This window comes from Odocoileus virginianus, chromosome 16 (genome assembly GCF_023699985.2).
Source record: "Odocoileus virginianus isolate 20LAN1187 ecotype Illinois chromosome 16, Ovbor_1.2, whole genome shotgun sequence".
NCBI lineage: Eukaryota > Metazoa > Chordata > Mammalia > Artiodactyla > Cervidae > Odocoileus > Odocoileus virginianus.
In genome coordinates, this window is record NC_069689.1 from 61,444,753 (window position 1) to 61,463,021 (window position 18,269).

At 50.1% G+C, this 18,269-nt stretch overlaps 1 protein-coding gene across 1 annotated transcript in view; it reads right to left on the bottom strand.

The window, feature by feature from the left end:
* Positions 1–1,858: 1,858 nt before the first annotated feature.
* Positions 1,859–18,269, bottom strand: part of ACAN (aggrecan) — a 69,388-nt gene continuing 52,977 nt past the window's right edge. The window contains exons 13-18 of the mRNA XM_070478364.1: positions 10,749–10,862; positions 7,437–7,595; positions 6,964–7,046; positions 5,728–5,872; positions 3,264–3,446; positions 1,859–2,758 (exon numbers count right to left, since the gene is read on the bottom strand). Coding sequence (XP_070334465.1) covers positions 2,682–2,758; positions 3,264–3,446; positions 5,728–5,872; positions 6,964–7,046; positions 7,437–7,595; positions 10,749–10,862 — 761 coding nt within the window. The 3' untranslated portion in view covers positions 1,859–2,681. The remainder of the gene's footprint in view (positions 2,759–3,263; positions 3,447–5,727; positions 5,873–6,963; positions 7,047–7,436; positions 7,596–10,748; positions 10,863–18,269) is intronic.

Below are 18,269 nucleotides of genomic sequence, written 5' to 3' on the forward strand. Positions count from 1 at the left end.
AGCAAACCTTTAGTTGCAGCGTGTGGGATCTAGTTCCCTGACCAGGGATCGAACCCTTACTCCCTGCATTGGGAGTGCAGAGTCTCCACCAGGGAAGTCCGTGTGTCTCATCTTTATCTCATTCAGTCTTAGGGTCCAGCTCCCTGCATGGGGGACGGTTCTGTCCTAGACGTGAGGTCGTCTGGGTCTGTCCACTGGGGTGGGCAGGGAACGCCATGGGCTGCACCTTCAGGCTGCCTTGGTCTGGCCTGACCTGCCCTGGGTGTACCCTGCCTCCGGGACTGACCTAGCAGCTGGAGGCCCCGGCGTGTTCTCCCACCGTCCCACTCTGGGCTGTGTGTCTGTGAGGACCCAGCGTAAGAGTGGGAGGCCAGAGGAGGCTGTGCCCTGCAGAGATACTGGGGACCAGCCCTCTGTGTTCCTCACTCTGGTCCCCACCCCCATGTCAGCCTTAAGAAACCAGCTCTCTTGCCTCTGCACAGGCACACCTCTGCCACCCACAGTCGATCCTTTACATAGCAAGGTGCTTCTCCAAGTGTGGCCGGCACCACCAGCTTCACCTGGGAATGTGTTTGAGATGCACCTTTCTGCACCTGACCCCAGACCCACTGAGTCGAAAACTCTGGAGTGGGGTCTCTCACAAGCCCTCTTGATGCAGACTCAATGTTGAAAACCAGTGACATAGGTGTGTTCCCAATGAATCAGTTACTTAATCAATAAATGGCATAATTTTTGAGTTCCTACTCTGTGAACATTGCTGCATCTTCTACTTTTGTCCACGGATCCTTTCCAGAGCTGTAGGTAACCTGGGCACACAAAAATGCTCACCAGCAAACACTCAACCACACAAGTACACACCTGAAGAGACATCAGCAGACTCATACTGGCACATGCTAACCAACACCAGTGTTAGTCCCTCAGTTGTGTCTGACTCTTTGTGACCCCATGGACCATAGCCCACCAGGCTCCTCTGTCCATGGAATTCTCCAGGCAAGAATACTGGGGTGGGTTGCCATTCCCTTCTCCAGGGGATCTTCCCAGCCCAGGCATCGAACCTGGGCCTCCTGCATTGCAGGGTGACTCTACCGTCTACAATCAACATCAGACACTTACACACACAATCAGTGCCCATTGAGCAAGTGTGATGAGGGAGTGGCACTAACCTGACCTTCCAGGGAGGAGGCTGGCAGATGGTAACTGTCTGGCACACACACCCCAGCTCCACTCAAGGTCTGTTGGAGGAAATCCATAACAATTGAAAGCGTTTTCATTGATAACCTACAGCCTATTTACGGGCAGGATGCCCAGACCTTTGTGCTAGTGGCTAGCTAACCCATTTGACCCCAAAAATGTATAAACAAGATTCACCATTCCCAGCCTGTCTGCAGTTTTTTTCTTCCCTCTTATAAATTTTGATTTTGCCTCTGTTCTTGGACTCACTCTATAAATCGACTCCTCTTGTGTGAGCAAACAGTGTAAATCAAAGGACCAAACTATGGAGAGTGGCCAGAAGTCTGACTTGAGTTACTCTCTGACAGTGTGCCAACTCACAGATCCATATACTGCACCTCTTGGCTGTCACACACACACACACACACACACACGCACACACACACACACGCACACACACACACATGCACACACACACATACACAGAGAGGAGCTCATGTAAGAATAGAGCACCACAGGCGTGACTGTCCCAGGCCTTCCGATCAAACAGGATTCGCACAAATTTAGAGTCATTTGATCAAAATGTGTCCCTACAGCCCCCATTCCTAAGAAACTTCTCAGTAAACCCTGGACCATGATTGCCTTCTCTTTAAATTAAGAAAAAAGAAGGGAAAAGAAAAGAAATAGATCTCTTCCAATGTCTTTATTATTATAATTATCATAATCTTTACTTTTCAAAAATATAAATAGGTGCACGGAACCCTGGTGCCTGCACGGTCCCGGGGGTGGGGAAAGGTGGGGGGAGGGGTGGGTGACACTCCCACCAGGAAGGAAGTGCCCCCCGACCCAGCCCTGCCGAGATGGACACCTGCTGGGGTGGCAGACCCAGGTGAGAGGACTCTGGAGGAGGGACCCTTGGAGGGAACCCGACCCCCATGCTTCGAAGATCCCTTGATGGCTCGCTCTCCCAGTGGGTTGGAAGCCGCCCCCTCTCCCCTGGGCTTCTCCCCGACACAGATGAACTCCATCTTATCCAATACATTCAGCTGCGGTTCCAGAGTTCTTCAGCCCTCGGGTCTCTCTGCCCCTCCTCCCTCCTCCCTAGCTCTCCCTGGAGGTGAAAGAACCAACGATTGCACTGCTCTTGGATAAAGTCAGGAAACAAAAAATAATCTTCTTTATTTAACTTAACCCCTTCCCTTCTCCCCCTGTCCTGTGCTGGTCCCTGGAAAGGCACAGCGGGAGATGGAAGGAACGTCTCTAAACTCCAGTCCACGGGTTACCATATGTTTGCTTTGCTTTGGCATTTGGGGGGAAAATTAGATGCAGATTTGGCGATTTGGGGGGGGGGGTGGGCGGGTGCATACACAATGTGGGGTTTATTTTTTTTTCTTCTTTAATGGAATTCCTTATATGACAGAAAGCGACAAGGAGAGGACACCATCCGGATGGGGTGTCAGCCTGGCCAGGCTTCTGGGCTCAGCGTCCTGGGCACGTCTGGGAAGCTCCTCTCAGTGGGCCGTGCTGGGGCGGCTCCTCCTCAGGGGCCGTGAGCTCCGCTTCTGTAGTTTGCGCTTGTAGGTGGTGGCTGGGGTGCAAGGGAAATGGAAAAATCTGGGTGAACCCTGGGAAGAAAGCAGGCCAGCCCAGCCTCCCCCAATCCTTCTCCGCGGATCCCCTCCTGTAAAAACCATGGGCTCATGAAGGCAGCCTGAGGTTTTAGCTGCTTCTTGGTTTTGATTTTTCTTGGAACCACCTTGGGCTAAAGGGCTTCAGGCTAGAATACTGGAGTAGGAAATGGCAACCCACTCCAGTATTCTTGCCTGGAAAATCCTATGGACAGAGGAGCCTGGTGGGCTACAGTCCATGGGGCCACAAAGAGTCGGATATGACTGAGCGACTGATAACAGGGGGCTTTGGGCGGGTGTTGAAAAGGCCAGTAGGGCACTCGCCTTCACCTTCCCCCTCTCAGTGAAAGTGAACCTCCCGGGGGGCAGGGGACATCTGTGACAGAGCCCTCAATGGTGTTGGCAGTGGGGGATAGGGAGGAGGATGCGTTGGCCGGATCTAACGCTGTGCGGGGTGATGCTCACGGTCCGTGCAGGTGATCCGAGGCTCCTCCCAGTGTCCGCTGGGCTGGCACCGGATGGTGGGCACGTGGCGCTGGATGAAGCCCTCAGTGCACTGGTACCGCACCAGGGCATTGATCTCGTACCGGTCCTTCTTCTGTCCGAAGATTCTGGCGTGCTCCACCACGGGGGGCTCTCCGCAGGCCACTGAGGGGTAAACATCCTTCAGAAAGGGCTCTCAGAGGGTCTCCCCTGATGCCCTGTGATGAGCTGGTGTGGTCCCCCTGGCTGTGGGGAGCCAGCTCAGAGTCAAAGGAAGGGGCGGGCAGCCTTGACACCCAGCCATGAGCCCCGCCTGTGGGGTGGGGGGGCAGTTTCACTCTGCACTGAGAATCTGGAAGCCACTGGTTCTGACATCTGGGCTCCTCAATGATTTAGAGCATCAGGAAGGGAATAAAAGGATGAAGGGTTGGGAAAGAGAGTGAGGGCCAGGCAGACTGGCTATGACTTCGCTGTGATAACGGGCTATGAAGACGACAGTGCAGATGGACATCTAGGTTGCTTCCATGTCCTGGCTATTATAAACAGTGCTGCGATGAACATTGGGGTGCATGTGTCTATTTCAGATCTGGTTTCCTCAGTGTGTATGCCCAGGAGTGGGATTGCTGGGTCATATGGCAGTTCTATTTCCAGTTTTTTAAGAAATCTCCACACTGTTCTCCATAGCGGCTGTACTAGTTTGCATTCCCACCAACAATGTAAGAGGGTTCCCTTTTCTCCACACCCTCTCCAGCATTTATTGCTTGTAGACTTTTGGATAGCAGCCATCCTGACTGGCATGTAATGGTACCTCATTGTGGTTTTGATTTGCATTTCTCTGATAATGAGTGATGTTGAGCATCTTTTCATGTGTTTGTTAGCCATCTGTATGTCTTCTTTGGAGAAATGTCTGTTTAGTTCTTTGGCCCATTTTTTGATTGGGTCATTTATTTTTCTGGAATTGAGCTGCGGGAGTTGCTTGTATATTTTTGAGATTAATCCTTTGTCTGTTGCTTCATTTGCTATTACTTTCTCCCAATCTGTGGGCTGTCTTTTCACCTTGCTTATAGTTTCCTTTGTTGTGCAAAAGCTTTTAAGTTTAATTAGGTCCCAGTTGTTTATTTTTGCTTTTATTTCCAATATTCTGGGAGGTGGGTCATAGAGGATCCTGCTGTGATTTATGTCAGAGTGTTTGGCTTATGTTCTCCTCTAGGAGTTTTACAGTTTCTGGTCTTACATTTAGATCTTTAATGCATTTTGAGTTTATTTTTGTGTATGGTGTTAGAAAGTGTTCTAGTTTCATTCTTTTACAAGTGGTTGACCAGTTTTCCCAGCACCACTTGTTAAAGAGGTTGTCTTTTTTCCATTGCATATTCATCAGCAGATGAATGGATAAGGAAACTGTGGTATATATACACCATGGAATATTACTCAGCCATTAAAAAGAATTCATTTGAATCAGTTCTAATGAGATGGATGAAACTGGAGCCCATTATACAGAGTGAAGTAAGCCAGAAAGATAAAGACCATTACAGTACACTAACACAAATATATGGAATTTAGAAAGATGGTAACGATAACCCTATATGCAAAACAGAAAAAGAGACACAGATGTACAGAACAGACTTCTGGACTCTGTGGGAGAAGGCGAGGGTGGGATGTTTAGAAAGAACAGCATCGAAATATGTATATTATCTAGGGTGAAACAGATCACCAGCCCAGGTTGGATGCATGAGACAAGTGCTCGGGGCTGGTGCACTGGGAAGACCCAGAGGGATGGGGTGGAGAGGGAGGTGGGAGGGGGGATTGGGATGGGGAACACATGTAAATCCATGGCCGATTCATGTCAATGTATGGCAAAACCCACTACAATATTGTAAAGTAATTAGCCTCCAACTAATAAAAATAAATGAAAAAAAAAAAAAAAGCACCTAAAAAAAAAAAAAAAAAGAAAACGGCGGTGCAGGGGAAGGAGAAACCACAGGAGGCTGGGGGGCGGGGGGAGGGGCACGAGGCCAGGAGCAGGAACAGCTGGTGAGTGTCCTAGCCACACCTCCAAGTCTGCAGACTCAAAGCCAAGGATCAAGGCCTGACAACTCCAACTCGTGTGACTGATGGACTTGGGATCCTAGAGAGGGAGGCTGCCAACTCATGTGCAACTGTGGGTGACTTTCTGTGCTGATACCCAGGGTACTGTGTGTGCAGGGGGCTCTGTCCTCTAGCCTGTGACTTTCATCCTCTCCCTGTCCCTAGTGGGTCAGCCTTTCCCTTGGTTCTGGGATGCTGGCATGGGGCAAGGCCCCTGCCCCCCAGGTCAGCTCCAATCTGCTAGTTGGGCAGGTGAGTGATGCCAGCAGCCAGAAGTCCGGGTGATGTGGCCCAGGTCACACTGAGGGAACCTGGGGTCTTGAGTCTGTCCTCGTGGGACCCCTCCCATGCTGCCACTTACCTGTGCCCTTTTTACAGGTGAAGGGCAGCTGGTAATTGCATGGGACATCATTCCACTCGCCCTTCTCATGCCAGATCATCACCACGCAGTCCTCCCCAGTGGCAAAGAAGTTGTCAGGCTGGTTGGGGCGCCAGTTCTCAAATTGCTATGGGTGGGATTAGGGAAGGGGTGAGCAGAGGGCAGGAGTGGGACAGCCTGCCTAACCCCTGCTTTCACTCCCTGTCCAGCCCCTTCCTGGCCATGGTGCAAAGACTGCCGGGAGTCTGTTGGTGCCATGGGACTCACGGGCCCTCCAAAGAACTTGATCACACCGCCAGGCTATGGTCATTGTCAGGAACTCAGAAGACCCCGGGTTCACAGTCCCTGTTAATGAGCGGATGCCAATCTCCTCATCCATATGGGCCAGCGGGGATGGTCACCAGGCTGCCAGGCTTGGGCAGGACTGGGTGGTAGAGCTACTGTTCCCATGTTCAGACTCTGCCTTTCCAGGCTTCTCCCTCTAGCCTGACTGCAGACAAACGAGGCCCCTTTCCTCTGATGTAGCTGCTCCTCTTCCCCATGACCATAACAGAGCCATGACCCTATTCACATTTGCCTCTTCTAGGAAGTCTTCCCTGAGGTCCTTTGCTGATCTTCATTATTTACTATGTATACTATTCAACTGGCATCTGTGTTGCTTTCTATCTGTCTACCTCCTTGTGTGGACTCTAGTGCTCTGTCAGCAAGAAACCTCTCTAAACCTTCCTCTTGGGGACTTCTCAGGTGGCTCAGTGGGTAAAGAATCTGCCTGCCAATGCAGGAGACATGGGTTCGATTCCTGGGTTGGGAATACCTCCTAGAGGAGAGTATGGCAATCCATTCCAGCATTCTTGCCTAGAGAATCCCATGGACAGAGGAATCTGGCAGGCTACAGTCCATAGGGCCACAAGGAGTCAGAGACAATTGAAGTGACTGAGCATGTAGGCATGCATACATACATACCCTTTTGGTGATTTGCCCTCACTCATTCATTGCCTTCCTCATCCCCACCCTTCCCTTCATGTTATTATTCAGGTGTCCAGCCTTGGGCTAGTCTCTAAAGGTGAGACGAACAAGACACAATCCTGATTTCAGGACTCCTGGTCTAGCACCTGCTCAATGAATGTTTGCATGTGATTTGAACGTGTCTGTCTCTGGGGTTCTTCCTTCATCCTCTCTGGGCCACCAACTATCCTGGGTGCCCCCAGCAGAACTCACCAAGGAGTGTCCATCTGACCAGCGGAAGTCCCCTTCGATGGTCTTGTCATTCAGGCCGATCCACTGGTAGTCCTGGGCATTGTCTAGAGAAAGGACGTGGGTAATGGGCACCTGAAGGTATCTGGGAGAAACTTCATCATCGAGACAGAGGGGACGGAGGGGTGGCAGGAGCTGGGTGGGTGCTTAGGAGGATGCCACCTGCCTCTGGGGTCCTGAAAAGGCTCTTGATATGTGCATGTTTGCGCTGCACTTGGGCCCACCTCCCTGAGCTGATGTAGACTGATGACAGGGTTAGTCTGAGGCTGACTCTGACAGACCGTGGGCTGTCCTGGGTACAGTCAGAGCCGCTGGCCCCTCATCCTGTGGAAATGACCCCTTTCCCTCCCTCCCAAGTCCACTGACTGCCGGCCAGGGAGGCCCTTGGCTTGCGTGGCCATTCCCCTCTTGGGCCATTAAGGCCCCACTGCACTCACTGTTGACAAACTCCTGCTCCTCGGGGGTGACGATGCTGCTGAGGTGTGATTGCTGCTTCCGGCACTGGCTCTCGGCGTCCACCCAGGTTGCCCGGTCAGGGAAGTGGCGGTAACAGTGGCCCTGGAACTTGGTCCAGCCCTCCTCGCACAGCTTCTGGTCTGCAATACAGGGCAGGGGCTTGAGGAGAGGGCCGGGGGGCCGACTAGGGGTGGTGGATTCCTGTGTTCACCCTGCCTTCTGCGTCACCCCCGAAAGGCAGGGAGAGGCCCCACTGGATGGAGGCTCAAGTGGGAAGCCAGGAGGCCTGGTCCCGCCCCTCATCCCCCAGAGGCCTCTGGGAAATGCCAGGGACCCTCTCTTTTTCTGATATCGCCTCCCATCCCCGAAGCTTTTCTCCTGTTGATGCCTGCTTGGCAGGACTGGCAGAACTCAGCAGGCCAGGTAAAAAGAGGGGGGAAGGTAGGAGGTATTGAGACTTAAGGACAACTTAAGGAGACTCTGAGGGGCTTCAGGGAGAGAGGGGGCAGCGGGGGAGTGTGTGCAGGTGGCAGGAGCAGGCAGTGCTGGGGGCGTGGAATGGAAGCTTGGGTGGGGACAGAGGAGGAGAACCAAGTCCGCTTTGGTCCAAAGAAGACACGGACCTCTCAGTCTTTTGATCAGAGTTGGCTCTAGCAGAGCACACAATACTGGCTTGGGGTCCATGACCCAGAGACCCTGGTTCTTCATGTTATTTCTTGGTGGCGGATGAGAAGAGGGACTTCTCTCCCCCTAAATCTATATTGATAACAGGTTCTGAGTTCAGGAGAAAGCACTGAGTTGGAGCTCTTGGAACCATCTAGAAGGACAGACAGAGGCAGGGGTGTGCTAGAGCTGGCGTGTGTCTTCCCAACTTGGCCTTTATTTTATTTGTTTATCTATTGCCGCTCCATGAGGCATGCGGGATCTTAGTTCCCTGACCAGGGATCAAACCCATGTCCCCTGCAGTAGAAGCAGGGAGTCTTAACCACTGGACCATTATGGAAGCCCCCCAACTCGGCCTTTAGTGGTATGACATTGGTAGCTGCCCTGGCCCTCGTGGGAGTGTTGAATCTCAGAAACTGGCAGGTGCTACACATCATCTTTGAGAGTCAGTTGTTCTACCAGCACAGCACTGGACAGAAGGAATTCCAAGACCCTCTCTTCTTTCTTCCCCTGGTGTCTCACAGGTGAAGGACTGTCCCTAGGGCCCTGGAGCTGAGTGTGGGGCCATGAACCCCTCAGGCTGTGTGGCAGCCTTCTGGTTGGGCAGTTCTAGGAAGTAAGGATCACTACTGCTTGGCAGGGTTGGAAGACAGACACAGAGAGAAGAGTTCGTGGCCAGCGGTCTTTGAAGAGGGAGGCAGAGCAGCAGGAAGCGCTTAGGAGGAGGTTGCTGGTGCCCCTGCCGCCAACACCTTCCCCCAAAGGGTTTGGAAAGAAAGGCAGAGAGGCTTCAGAGATAACTGAGCACCTGAGGAAGCCATAGACATCATCCCAGGGCTGACTTGTGGGGTCAACTGGGGCCCGAGGGCTGAACTGGGCTGGCAAAGTTGGAGGGAATAGCTGAGCCAGGAGGAGCCAGGGTCCTGCAAAATGGAGGCTCTCAGGAAATAAGCAACAGACTACAGGAGGCAATAGGAAATAAGCAACAGGAAGGCTACAAGAAGGCTCAGGGCTATAGGAAGGTTGGAAGCATCCGCTGGGGGTGGTGAGTGCTCAGAACTAGATGGGAGAAGATAGGCAGCCCTGCTCAGCTAGGTGCCCAGGCCCAGGGCCCAGTTCCGGGGCTCTGGCAGCACCCTCTCTTTGCTGCATCAGAAGGCAGAGCCCTGTGCAGGCACCTCCTTGCCAGGCCTGGCACCCAAGAGCTGTGGTCCGCGTGGACATTCCAGACTCTTCTCCCTGTGGCAAATATTCTGGCATTACGGGGAGAAAATCCTTGTAACTCTCCACTCCCACCCCAGGCAAGACCCATTGCACCAACTTCTTGGAGCCTTGGGGTGAAGGTGGAAGATGAGAGGCTGCAGGGAAGGAGGGTCCAGGCCAAGCCTTTTTATCCAGAATTTCCTCCACCAGCCTGAAACCTTCCAAAACTATCTTCACACACTGATTAGGAGTTTCAGCTGCTGTCTGAAAGCTTCTGGGATCTACAACTTGAGGGTTCATTGTAAATGGCTTTGGCCCCTAAACACTTCCAGGTCTGCATGGATCATTGCTACTAGCAACAGCAAGCTTTTCTGAGATGGGGTGGCCCTGAGACCCAGGAGGATGAGGAGACTAGGAAACACCAAAGACGAAAGAGCTTCAGGCATAGTCTGGCCTCAGGAAGTTCCTGGCCCACAGCTCCCCTTGGCAGGTCCTGGCCCAGATGCAGAAGCAGAGGGGTTGGCAAGAGGAAGCTCATCCAGTGAAGGGGTCACAGGTTTGATCCCTGGTCCGGAACTAAGATTCCACATGCCGCGTGGTGTGGCCAAAAAAAAAAAGCACGAAAATTGTTTAAGAAGGAACAGGAAGCTCAGCTCCTGTCTCACGCAACGAGGCTCTGCTCTCCCTGGCCAGCCTTTTGCCTTGCACAAGGAAGCGAGAAAGGAAGTGCAGACTGGAGTGGCATTGACATGGCAGCTGTCATGGTGGAAATGATGACAAGGTGACACGGAGCAGTCCCTGTGCATGCGTGACTTGAGCATGCTGGTGACATGGGAGCTCTCAGACAGGCCGACCATAGCTCTTGCCAGAGAAGAAGTCAGCTTGGCCAGTGTGGTGCGGTGGCTCCCCGGGCCATGGAGGGGCCACTAAGGTCCTGTGGGCAATAAGGCAGGCAGACACAAGCCCATAGGCATGTTGGGAGGATCCATGGCCATCACCCAGAGCAAGGACCAATGACTCCCACCCATAGCTTCCTTCAAGACAAACGCGTGGAATCGGCTCTGTCTTCTTAGTCTGATGCAGGCACCAACTTTGCTGGTGGCATCTGGCAGCCCTGGAGAAGGTTAGTATTTGAAAGTTTCCCCCAGAGCCCCACCTTCCAAAACGCAGATTGGCCCGGCTTGCCTGGCTCTTCTGCGGTCAGGTCAGCCAGTGAACCAGAGGAGGGTTTCCGCAGGGAACAGCAAGAGAAGGAGTGAGAGTGAGGGAGGCTGACTTCTCAGTTGTGACCCCAGAAGTGGCTGCCTGGATGGATCTTGGGTGGGGGGTCCAGCCAGGGCCTAGAACCTGTGGTTAGCAGGGAAGGGTGAGGGAGGCAGAGTGGGTGCAGCAGTTAGTAACATTAGCTGAAGCCGAGACGGCCGTACCAATCTCACACACGTCCCCTTGGTAGCTGGGAAGGCATAAGCATGTGAAAGAGTCGATGGCGTCCACGCAGGTGGCTCCATTCAGACAAGGGCTTGAGAGGCACTCGTCAATGTCTGCAAGAAACCAAGGGCCACCATTAGGACTCCTGCCCGCAACTCCAGCTTCTCAATTGCATTGCAGCTTCTTTATGGGTGGCCAGCCCTGCAGTTCTCCACAGCCCTGGATTTCCTAAGAACTGTTGCTGCTGCTGCTGCTGCCACCATCTTGGAGCACTGAGCCAAAGATCCAACAAGGGTTTTTTCGCATGTGTGTGATTCTTGACTGGCAAGCTTGGGGCACTGAGCCAGGTTTCCCAGCGGGTGAAGAGATCTGGGGCTTCTGAAGGCAAAGGCCTATTGTGAGAGTGAGCTTGGAGTTCCCCCAGGTGTCTTCTCTTGTGAATATTTCAAGCGGCCTTGGGGTCTGAATTGGCTCTCAACATGGCAGTGAGCAAGGACGCTGGAATTCAAATACTGGAAGCTTAGTAAGAGCTCTTTCTTTTCCTAACTTCTTCTGTCATTTTGAACCAAGGAAAGAGGACAAGGCCATGCAGTACTAGAGCAAACAAGCTAGAAGTGGTTTGCAGGGCACAGGTTCATGAGAAAATGGCAGCGTGGAATATTCCCACGAGATTTTTTTTTTTTTTTTGGTTGCAGAACCTTCTTTGTCTTCAGTAAATAAAAGTCAAGAGTATCTTATAAAGATGAAGGCAACTTTGTTATCTTGGGGGGATGGAACAGAAATTCAGTCTAATATCTCCTCATGTAATCTTCTCTTTCAGCCAAAGGCCTCAGAACAGGGACATCTCCAGTGAATCACGATTTCTAGGAGGGTTGCATCCTGGCCAGTGGGAGACCAGTGTTGGGAGCTGGCGAGGCACTTAGTAAGTGGCCACCCACCAGCACCAGCCTGGGATACTGGCAGGTCTCCATCAGCCTCGTTCCCCAGAAGACTCTTCTCTCCTTCTGTTCTTCCGGTCCAAGATGTACTTTGTGATCCATCTTTGTGGGACTTATAAGTCATTGGCCTTTGCCTCAAATTTTCATCCATTAGCCAAGATGAGAACTGAAACTCCTAATATAGTCTTTCTGTATCTTTCAGAGAAGCCAGAGACCTAGAAGATCCTTCTACTCTTTTCGTATTCGTTCTTCAAAGGCACCTGCTGGGTTCCTTCCTCTGAGAACATGACAAAAGGTATTGGAAGCTCCTCTTCCCAGGGGATTCATACAATTCTGGAATGAATAGATTCCACTGTCTTATAAGTCAGCATGATGTGTACAGCTATGTTCATACAAACTTCAGGACCTGATGTGTCGATGGGTGGTCTCCACGTAGGCACCTTTCTAAATACGTTCCAGGACTTAGTTCTTACTTCTTAAGAACAGACTAGACCATTAAAGTCAATCCTCTGAGAAGATGAAAGCACTTTCTTCGGGATCCTCTTCATTAGTGTGACACTGATGTTATCTAGACCTCAGCTGGTTTTGTGCCATGAGAGGCCCTGAGAATCTCAAGTCCTCAGGGAGGTCTCTCTTCCCACGAAGTTCTTGACTTCATTTCAGGGAGTTGTACACCATGGGCTAGAAACCAACAGTTCCAAGTTTGAAACTGTTCCAAGAAAAACCAAAATGCATGGAGGAACGGGCTGAAATCCCAGCATGCACTTGGATTCCCAGCATGCACCAGGATTCTCAGCAGCAGCAGTAGCAGCAATAGGTCAGGCCGGTGGGCTGGGCAGAAGCTGGGGGAGGCTCTTTTGCTTCTACTGTTGTCTTTTGGTCCATTAGCGTCATTATGGGAGATGGGAAGCACTGGGCAAGGGGATATTAAGCAAATGTAGGCGCTAAAGCAGTTGTACAGAGCAGGGGCGGGAGTGGCCCTTGGGAAGAAGAGCTAGACATCAACCCTGGGGCCTCTGGCCAACCCACTGGGGAGAGGGTGGGAGGACAGAGGCCCAAGGGAGGTCAGGCCCGGTGGTCTCCAGTGGTCCCAGAGGCTTATTTTACATCACTTGCCCCCCTCAGGTGGCCTGAGCCCCGGAACAGTGCGTTTTCCTTTGTTATGTTTGGCCAGGGCACAGAATCTGAGAAGGCTGCAGGGACTGAAACTCAAGGAACTAGTTTCCTGGGCTCAGAAGCTGTTTCATACAGCGTTCAAGATTCACAGATAAAGAGGGAAGGCAGGGCTGCAATCCTGAAGACCTGAGAGCCTGTGAGCGGCACTGGAGCAACTTAGGCCATCAGCAGGATGGAGAGGGTGGGACATCCTGGGTGGGGCCTTCTCTTTGGTCACTCAGGCCTGTCGTGCCTCTTCTCTTCCTCTGATTAGGAGAGCCATTCTGGCCCTGATTCGCCCCACCTCTTTCAGTGAAGGCAGTTAGAACATTGCTTGTCTTCTGGAACCATGAGAACAGTTGGGCTGGGCCCTGCTGTACTCTGGGGACACCAGACAAGGTGACAGCAGATGGAGAATGGGAAGGGCTTTGGGCAGACTATGTGAAGGAAGAGAGGAAAGAGAGGGAGCCATTATCTCCCAGAATCTTCTCTGAGCCAGACACCATATCTCACAACCTCTTATCCTCCAAGTGTTCCTCTAGCATGGATGTCATTGTGTCATATTATAGATAAGAAAATAAATGAAGTGACCTGCCCATGCTGGTAAGAAGGGGAGACAGATTGGAGGAGATGGAGGAGAGAATTAGACCATGAGGATGAAAGTCAGGCCTCTGTTATACGTGGAGGGAGAGAGACACTGGATCTCAGCATCTCATTACCATTTGTGCCTCCCCAGCCAAGGGCTCACAGGTCATCACTGAGTAGGGACTCAGAGTCCGCTTTCCACTACTCTAACCAAAAGGGATTTTTTTGTTCCTGAACAAGGTTTTCTAGTGATGTCGCTAGCTAAGAACCCCTGGTAAAGGTGATAGGAATAAAGATACTTGCAAATAATCACCTTGGTCTCTGAATTGGAGAACGCAGGCCTCTACCCTGAATAGATCTTGTCCAGCTGTTGCCTGGGTCAGAACTCAAGACATCCAACTTAGCATTTATTTTGTTTACAGAAAAAGTTGAGTGAAGTGACAGCAGGTGCTTTTACTCAAGTGATATCCAACCAAAGGGGTTGCCACTCATAAACACCATGGTGTGAGTGCTACCCCTCAAGTTGTTCAGTGCACAACCTGTGTGGCTGTATGTGAAGACCCTGGACATGACTTTACTGAACAAGGATGGTGGGGGGGAAATCCCCTCAAGAAGCACAGAGGCAATTTTTTAGCTCAACAGATGCTCCACACCCTGCAAAGACCTAGGATCAATCAGGATGAACAGAATTGAACATATAGACTTGCTTTCTGGTATATCACAATGGATAGTAGGACTATGTGTGTGTGCTCAGTCATGTCTGACTCTTTGCCACCTCATGGATTGTAGCCTGCTAGGCTCCTCTGTCCAGAGAATGCTCTAGGACAGAATACTGGAGCAGGCTGCCATTTCCTACTCCAGGAGAAGGGCTATAACAGCATATTTATCAGTTCCAATTAGCTTTAAAAACAAACATGATTAAAGTTATAGTTATTTATACTGTCAAGTCTTTTATATTTTAAAGGTTGATCTTGGGTGCAACTTTAGTATCCTTCTTAAATTCAACTAGTTGCCTGTTAAAATCTGCCTGTGGACTTCTTGGTTATGTCAAGTCAAGATGTAATTTGTATTTTCACTTGTAACCCTGTATTTTTACTTGCTTTGAAAGCATTTCCCCCAACCCCCAGGGATAAGTTTTCACTGGAATTCAAACATCACCCCACTGGAGAACGAGACAGTGTCAGATCATAGACCAGAATCTCAAATCCACAAAGTGAAAAACGTCAATAAAACAGAAAAGAGTCTGATTAAAATTTAAGGTCATGCCCTTCTAACCATGGAGTTTAGAGAAATCCAGGCAATGCCAGTGATTGCTGAAAAATTGAATGTGAGATCTGCTTTCTTAAACTTGGCTGTTCATTAGAATCATTGTGATAGTTAATTTTTAGATTAAAAAAAATTACCAACATCACCAGAGTCCCTCTCCAGACCAAGTGAATCAGAATGGCTCAGGGTGGGGCCCAGGTATGGCACTTTTAAAAAGCATTCCAGCATTTCCCTGGTGGTACAGTAGATAAGAATCCACCTGCCAGTGCAGGGTATGTGGGTTCGATCCCTAGTCTGGGAAGATCCCACATGCCACAGGGCAACTAAGCTGGTGTGCCACAACTACTAAACCCACGTACTGTAACTACTGAGGCCTGTGCGCCTAAAGCCCATGCTCTACAACAAGAGAAGCCACTGCAATGAGACACCCAAGCACTCAAGAGTAGCCCCCACTTGCCACAACTTAAGAAAGTCCACGCACAGCAACAAAGATCCAGGGTAACCAAAAATAAATAAATACATAAAAATAATAAAGTATCCCAGGTGATTTTAAGGAGCTGCCAGGATTGAAACCTCAGGATCAGAAATCTAATTCCTACAGGAAAGACTGTGTTAACAGTGGAAGTGAGGAGAGTGCTTCTGCTTTTTAAGTCGATAGGAATAGGATAGTCTTGCTTTTTTTTTTGGCCACATCTCGTGGCCTGTGGGACCTTAGTTCCCCCACCAAGGATCAAACCTGCCCTCCTGCAGTGGAAGCAAAGAGTCTTATCCACTGGAGTGCCAGGGAACTCTCCAGTTCAGCGCTTAACTGCCAAAGAATCTATAGTAGTAGAAGTGCTCAGCTGCTAGTCTTGTCTGACTCTTCGTGATCTCATGGACTGTAGCCCTCCCGGCTCCTCTGTCCATGGGATTTACCAGATAAGAATACTGGAGCGTGTGCCATCTCCAGTATGGCAATACTGGTTGCCATCTCCTACTCCAGGGGATATTCCCAATTCAAGGATTGAACCTTCGTCTCTTGCGTTTCCTGTATTAGCAGGCAGATTTTTTTTTTACCACTGTGCCACCTGGGAAGCCTTGCTAAAGAATCTGAGTATTCATTAAGCATTTATTTTGCTGTAAAGAGTACAGATTAATAGTTTACCAAGAACTTGTTTATGGAACGCTGACTAAACAAGATGACACAGATCTATAAGGCCTTTTAACAACCTGTGGTTCCCGGTTCTAGAGCCACATGACAGGTGGGTAATCTAAGGATGCTGGACTCCATCTGTAGTCCTTTTGGAAGCACCAAGTCTTGAGTTAAATTGAACAGGAGTGACTTGGGACCCCAGAGGTATTGTGGTGGGCATATGAGATGCCAGATTTTGCACGTGGATGATTCTTACTACTCACTCTTTATTTATTTATTTTTTCCATTTATTTTTATTAGTTGGAGGCTAATTACTTTACATCATTGCAGTGGTTTTTGTCATACATTGAAATGAATTAGCCATGGATTTACTACTCACTCTTTAGAGATGACAAAGCTTTTCGTAATCAGTGGCATGAGAGACAGAAAAGGGAACCTGGAAGATGTACATGGATGATCTTAATCCTCACAGCAGTGTTTCCCAGCTCTGCCTGCACACTGGAGTCACCTGGGAGTTTAAGAAACCCCAGTGCCAAGGCCACAGGGTGGGACCGAGGCACCAGGTCTCAAAGCAGAGAACCACCATCTTTGACACTGTTTACAAATGAGGTAGCGAGGGCTCGTCTGTGTCTAGTTGAACCAGTGCGATACTACAGCCACTCTTCATTCTGGTTCCCCTGAAATTTAGCTTCTAGCTTTTTAAGACCAACAACTGGTTGCTATGTTCAAGAGGTTTCTTATTCAGCTGGATGTGTTAAGCAGTGAAGACCTCAATTATTTTTTTTTAATCACAAATTCATTTCTTGGATATTAGCACACAAATGTTTTCGATACAAAAAGTGTTAGAAATTGTTAGTCGTTCAGTTGTGTCCAACTCTTTGTGACCCTATGGACTCTAGCCCGCCAGGCTCCTCTGCCCAAAAAATTCTCCAAGCAAGAATACTGGAGTAGGTAGTCATTTTCTTCTCTAGGGGATCTTCTTGACCCAGGGGTTGAACCTGGGTCTCCTGCATTGCAGGCATATTCTGTACCGTCTTTGCCACCAGGAAATTATATCCTGGAAAAAGAACTAGTAATGTGCTATTAAAATAATGCCTATCAATATAACTCAAACCAAATGGCCAATTGATTAGGTAATTACTGAATAGATCTAATTCAATTGTCAATTGAAATAATAAAAGTGTTTCCTGAACTGGTCATTGTAATCATCTTTTAACCCAATTGGTTAGTTAAGTCGCTCAGTCTGTCTGACTCTTTGAGACCCCATGGAGTGTATGTAGCTGCCAGGCTCCTCAGTCCATGGAACTTTCCAGGCAAGGATACTGGAGTGGGTTGCCATTTCCTTCTCCAGGGGATCTTCCTGACCCAGGGATCGAATCCAGGTCTCCCGCACTGCAGGCAGATCCTTTACTGTCCGAGACAATTGGTTGAGATATGCATTAATTACAGAGTATTTTGTACTCTTATCCACTACCTTCACCACATGCACATAACAGAATCGTTTTGAAGACCTCAGTTCTTGATTGGACTCACTCAGTGGAGTTGGGCAAATTGCTTAACCTCTAGGGGCTGCACTTTCAAAGGGACATGATTACCAAACTCTCAGAGCTGCCTGGGAAGAAACTGTGGGAAGGAACGCCCATTGGAAATATACATGATTAAAGAAAAGCTGTCTTTAGAGCAGATTAGCTGAGGTCCATTGTCACCTACTTCTAATTTCAGAGGTGCCAGGACGCGAGCCTTGCTGCGTGACTTCTGATACCAGTGTTCCATTTTTGTTTCAAGTAGCAGGTTGGAGAAGGAGTCGCTAATAATGGAGAGAGGTGTCAGAAGATACTAAAAGAGGGCAAGGGGGCTCTGATCCTGGTGACTGCCCCCATCCCAGAAGCCCTGCTGGGCCCCGAGTCTGTTCCTTGCTGACCCAGGCTGGGCTGGCTGACAGAGCTGAGCTCCATAGCACTTCACCAAGACGGGCGCCCTGCTGCTCTCCACCTGCACACCCAGACCCGGGAGTGGGGAACATGTCTGCACACCTGGCAAGACGTCTACCAGACAGAGTCACTTCTACTGCTGACTGAGGGCTCTGTGCTGCAAAGTGCAACAGGTCTCCCCAGGTTTTCATCAGTGGTGGGCTCTCCCAGGACAGAGGTAGTGCTCTGCCTTCCCCGTGGGGGTGGAAGACAGAGGGGTGTGTCTGCAGCCCCTGGGGTTACGATGGCTCAGTGGAAGCACTGTCCCCTTGGTAGAAAGGCCAGGACCTTGCTAGGAGAAACCAACCTTCTCCGGCCACAGAGGCCTGTAGTGTTCTCAGTCACAGCCCCCACGTGTGGGCAGAGGCTGATCCCAAAGGTGAAGAGAGTGAGTAGTATACACTTGAGAGCCTGTTTGTGTATATGTGTATACATACATAGACACATATATTGTGTATATGTATATATATATAT